Source organism: Nanorana parkeri, unplaced genomic scaffold (genome assembly GCF_000935625.1).
Source record: "Nanorana parkeri isolate BGI_ZX_2015 unplaced genomic scaffold, ASM93562v1 scaffold773, whole genome shotgun sequence".
Lineage (NCBI taxonomy): Eukaryota > Metazoa > Chordata > Amphibia > Anura > Dicroglossidae > Nanorana > Nanorana parkeri.
In genome coordinates, this window is record NW_017307041.1 from 558,859 (window position 1) to 564,833 (window position 5,975).

At 35.5% G+C, this 5,975-nt stretch overlaps 1 protein-coding gene across 1 annotated transcript in view; it reads left to right on the forward strand.

Moving 5' to 3' along the window:
* The window catches only part of RIMS4 (regulating synaptic membrane exocytosis 4), a 146,075-nt gene extending 142,170 nt beyond the window's left edge, over window positions 1-3,905 (forward strand). Inside the window, exons 5-6 of the mRNA XM_018564701.1 lie at window positions 1,616-1,755; window positions 3,687-3,905. Of these exons, the coding sequence (XP_018420203.1) occupies window positions 1,616-1,755; window positions 3,687-3,905 (359 nt within the window). The remainder of the gene's footprint in view (window positions 1-1,615; window positions 1,756-3,686) is intronic.
* The last annotated feature ends 2,070 nt before the right edge of the window (window positions 3,906-5,975 follow it).

Genomic DNA, 5,975 nt, shown 5'->3' on the forward strand with positions numbered 1-5,975 from the left:
CAAATTGAAATAGCCAATAGGAATCTAGCAATGCATTGCAATGGGCAAAATTTTTTTTTTTTTCTATTCTGACATCGCTCCGTGTTAGAATAAGGAAAAAAAAAGAAAAAGCAGTGTTTCTCTCCTGGGCGGCCGGGAGCGGGAGGCTCCAAGAGCGCCCGGGAGAGTTTTTTTTTCGTTTTTTTTTTACGGCAGCAGAGCCGCCGGACAATAGAAAACTATTGGGCGGCGCTAGCTGTCATTGCTAGCTCTGCCCAATCGTTTTCTATTTACTTTTTTAAAACTTTTAAAACTTTTTTTCTGTTCTGCTCGGCCCCTCTGAGGGACCGAGCAGAACAGCCGAGCCGAATGCCGCTCAGCGGCCGACCCGAAGCCATGCGATATACGGCTGAAATCAGCTGTACCAGCCTGAAGTGAATAGCCGAACAGTGTTCGGCTCACTTCACTTCAGGACGGTCATTCACTCGGCTGCCTACGGCAGCTTAGTGAATAGACCCCTAAGTATCAAAGCCCCTGTAAATAAAAAAAACTCCTTAGTTAACCCTAGTTTAAAAAATTAAATGTAAAAATCAAAACAATTTAAAGAAAGGATAAAAGTTTTTAAAAAATAAAAAAAAATAAGTTTACTATAAAAATTATAAGAAAATATAGTGCCAAGGAGACTATTGAAGTTAGGAGACAAACATACCACATTCTAAAATTGTTCCAAACTAAAATTGTATTTTACTCCTTGCATTTTGTGACCTATAAAACCCAGACATATGATATACCCTAAGTCAGGACAAATAAAATAATTTTTATGAATTACTTTCTGTTAGATACACTTAATTTTCGCCAAAACTGTGAATTTTTTTTTCTTTTCATTTTTTATTCAAAAAATAAGAATTTATATATGCATATGTCACATCAAATGAAAGCCCATTTTATCCTTTAAAACTGTATATAATATGTGTAGGTACAATAATCGAGGAAGGTGGAAAATGTGGTTTAATAAACACATAGCAAAAATGCCAAAATTGCTCCGGCCCCCAGGAACGAAAACATTTTGTGAAACTGTGTCACTAAGGGGTTATCACACGTTTATGTTTGAACTCGTTTTTAATCAGTTAAATAGGAAATACTGCATATGAATACTTTTTATTTATCTTCTGCAATAAGCAGGTCATGAGCTTTTAGCTCAGATAACAGACACTGTTATCTGAAATAAACCTGAATAACAGAGAGATCAGATTGCACACAGTGCACAAATACACATGGTGGAGGGACAACGCAATTTCTCTTCTCTCCTAGTAGAATTAAGCCATTCAGACTTGTCTAAATTACTCAGTTACACACGTGTGCCCCCAAGCATGCATGATTTCCAGTTTATAATGAATATAGTATTGAACCATGTGTACACTTACATATAACAGTTAAGTAAGGTGTTACAATATAACATTGATATAAATGTATTTCATATATGTGAATAAGGATATTTCTCAAAGACTATGAAAATCTCAAAAATACTTTTAACATTTTATCGTAAGCATTGCCCATATACTGCTCAGTGTGCAATCCATTCATCCAAATGTATGATTAACACTTTTCATATTGTCAGGTTTTTCATATCTTCCAGCTGCTTACATAAAAGTTTATCTACTAGAGAATGGTCTGTGCATCGCTAAGAAGAAAACAAAGATTGCTCGAAAATCATTAGATCCTTTGTACAATCAAGTGCTTGTATTTTCAGAGAGTCCTCAAGGGAAAGTATTACAGGTGAGGAAAAAAACCCTCAAATCTGTTATCCGGTATTCAACTAACCAGAACGCTCATCTAACCAGAAACAAATTCCCCTGTGTACTCACTGTTCTGCTGATGTATTATCCTGGAAACGATTGTGTGTCTAATTGTCCTAATTTTAAATAGTGAATTTCAATATTAATATGAATCCAATACAGAGTTTATGGTATGGTATGGTATAGTATAGTAGGGGGTATGGCATTAGTTAGACCTATTTTTAATAGTAACTCTCAAGCAACCAGAAACTACATTTATCCAGAATCTACCAATCCCCGTGAATGCCAGGTAATGGGGAATTTACTGTATTTAGGTTAAAGATGAACTCCAGGCAGATATTAATGTCACAAATCAATGTAACCCTGCATTATTAGTACATCATTAGATGTATATTTTAAATGTAAGCAGTGTAAGTACCTGAATTTGACTTGACATCAGCCTCTTCCAGTCCACTGTACAGTAGAGCTCAGACTGGGAGAGGAAAACAACAGCATAAGGAGCCAGACAACTCTGCTGCAGTGTTTATCTGCTAACATGGAGCATGTTAATAGTATAAGAGAGCACAAAGACAAAGAGATGAGCTCATCAGTCTGCTGCTTCTCCCTTTAATGCTCACAGACTGGGGGAGGGACAAGAACTGTACGCCCTCGTTCACACCTGAACGTTTTGTAGCGCGTTCTACGCTCGACGAACGCTCTACAAAACGCTCAAAAATATAAATCCCATTGTATTCAATGGTCTCGTTCCCACCTTGGCGTATTTCCGCCCGTCCCTAACGCGCTACAAAACGGCCCACGCCTGAAAAGGTACAGGTACTACTTTGGGCCATTTTGTTGCATGGTTTCAAATATTGACAGGCCATACATTAAGATGAATAAAAAAGCTGTTCTTTCCACCTGCTCCTCACTGCTTACAGAAGTTCCAGTTCCTAGTTTCAGAATCTTGCTATTGAATGAGGACCACTGGAATAGTTTCCTGATCACTATGTCAACCAATCATAGTTGGGTTTGTGTACAAAACAAACATTAGTTGCTGTTGTTGTGAACATTGCAAACCAACTGTGGCTGTTGAAATAAACTGTGGACCTTATATGTCCTTCAAAATCATTTAAACTAGGGATGCACCGATACCGTTATTTTGGTACTGAGTACGAGTACCGATCATTTTTTTCCGGTACTCGCTGATACCAATTACCGAGTAACGGAAGTCCCATTCAGGAAGCCAGGTGGCAAGTAATGAAATAGGGCCGGACTGTATAGCACCTGACCCCCTCCCTGTGAATCATTCTAACAAGTTTTTTGTAAGTTTCTGTGTTCATATTCAGCAACTGCATATGACAGCTTCATGTATACATGATGTACTTTGCTGGCATATGTTTTTTTTTTAATATCTCCGCAAAGTTGGAAATGGGCTTTAAAGGAAACAAAAAAAGGGCAGCACCTTCTCCTCGTGAAGTGTATCAAATTTCTTAAATTAGTAAAATGATGAAAACTACTCACAAATGGAGTTAATCATAAAAGTGTGTATGTACTGGTATCCCGCATACAATTATCACATCATGGGCTCTAAAAGAACCAAAAAGCTTTGCACTTAACCATTGTGAAACAGAGCAGAGCCTTCTTAAAACAGAAATTAACTGCATATCTCACTTCCATCACAAATCCCCCCAAAAAATGAATAGGATAGTGGGTAACCATCAATCACTCCTTTATGACACCAGGCATTAGATGCTTCCAGAACTACTGGATAACTTAACTCAAAAAAGTTAAGACAATTGATATTACTTTCCTCAAAGTGATCATGTAAATACAGATAAATACATTAAAAGATTATAGATTTTCTTTAATAACCAGTTTTAATACTCATCTAACATTCACGGTTTAATAACACTAATTCTGTGTGTTTTGAAGGTAATGGTTTGGGGAAATTATGGAAGGATGGAGCGGAAGCATTTTATGGGAGTTGCAAGAATACTTCTGGAAGAGTTGGATTTATCAAGCATGGTTATCGGCTGGTACAAGTTATTCCCGACCTCTTCAATGGTTGATCCATCAACAGGTCCACTTCTCCGTCAAGCTTCACAACTTTCTTTGGAAAGCACTGTGGGACCATGCTGTGAGAGATCTTAATTATTACAAAACAAGACCTTTTGACTTTTTTGTAACCGTTGCTAAGGCTTTGTTTGGATATCTGACCTCAAACATCTTGCATGTTTGACCAGTTTTCTGGAACCTGAGCTCAACCAAACAACCTTCCAAAAGGAGAAAGGGTGGTTTCTTTCGGTGTATGAAAGTAACCTTGGGTGACTATCCTGGGTGTACAATCGTACAAATACCTCTATTCTCACTTTGTTTGATGTCTTGTTTATTCCTAAAGCTGAGAGTGAAAATTGTTCAAAGTTGCAGTATCTTTTAAACAGAAGGGTATTTTCTTAACTTTGGATCGAGAACTTTTTAACATTCCTAGAAGAATATATGTGGACGTGGTAAAATGACTATCTAATAGAAGGAACTGCAACTTATCTTGGGAATAATATTTTATTTATGTGTAACATTATATCTTTGTGCTTTTCAAACTGTGCCAATCTACCAGGAAGTGTCTTTTACTACTTGGCCAATGCAGTTGATAATTCATTTTGGGAAGGAAATATATAAATGAAATAGAGTAGGTAATGAAATAGATAGTATTAATTTGATCAGGGAAGCACTTTATTGTTAAAGTGCTGTTGACCAATATAAATTTAAGCCATTGTATACCAGCATTTAGTTTCATGACATAGTTCATCGCATACAAACTATGTACATTTTTGCGCATGTGTTTAGTACTAAATTCTATTTGACAATACATATGCTTTAAATTGCCTGTTACCATAATAGAAAAACGTTTGAAATAATGAAGGCGACTTCAAAAATAATTTTATTTAGGACAGCGGTGACAGTGTTAGGATAGCTGAATTAAGTTAAAAATAATTACAGTATTGGAAAATTATTAATATGTAAAAATAATAATTCAGTAATATGGTAGAAAAATGTATGAACTGCATAACTTCCCTAAAAAAATTACGTTAGCGTACATATGGCAAAGAAACCCTGATTTAAAGCCTCACATCACAGAGGTAATTAGCGCACAGTATGGTAAGAATGCTTTATATACCATAATTTTAAAAAAGGCAAAAAACTTGCTTATCAAGCAAAAAATTATAAAGAGTATAGAATCTATTCTTATGTGTTTTGCTGCTGTTTTTAAATCATCCCAATACCAAAACAGAGATGATTTATGAGAAAATAATATTTATATTATATAAGTGTACATAGATTTCAGAACGTATGTCGTTAGACATATTGTCAGTTTGAGCATTTTGTCATGCATTCGAACACTTTAGCAAACATATGCGTAAGGCCTGGTTAGTTCAGCATGTTTTATTGTATATGTAGTGGAGGGTTACGCCTTTTGATTCCACTCATGTTTACTTGTATATATGTTATGTTTGCAAATATTTTAAATGTAGCCTTGCATACAAAATGATTTGTTGTTGAAATAAGAGGAACTGTGAGCTATAGTTATCACAAAGTCATCAATGAGTTCTATCAATTGCTAATATAGCCATATTTTAACTATTTTTTTATATTATGTATTTTTTAAATATATTTGCATTTAGAGCATAAATGTACTCTCGGTCGACTCATCTTGTGCTAGCAAACCTGTTTTGACACTTCAGTTTAGAATAAGGTGTTCTAGTTGATATGTGAAGAATGAGAGAGACCTATTCACTAAGAAATAAAAGCTGTCTTCAGTATGTTTAATTAATTCACATGTTTCTGAACATGTGGGCAACAGTCAAAAATAATACTTGTGGGCTTTTTTTGTGTTAACAGTTTTAATGACTGCTTAGTCACCTTCCCAATCTAAAGGCCTAGCAGGTCTATAGTCATTTTTTACAACTTGTGTTAATTGCCAAAGCTGCCAGGTTACAACTGACTAATAAGTCATGAATAGCAAAAAAAAGTGTCACTGCACACAGACTGAATGATATTAATTGGTTGTACTTTTCTATGTCTTACAATTTCTTCATTTTACTGTTCTCATCCTCTATAAACGGTAATCTCTTTGCGAACTTTTAAGACAATAAGAGCATGAAGACTGAAGACTGAAAAATGATATTTTACTTCCCAGATTTGTTATTAGTAGATGGAGCTTTT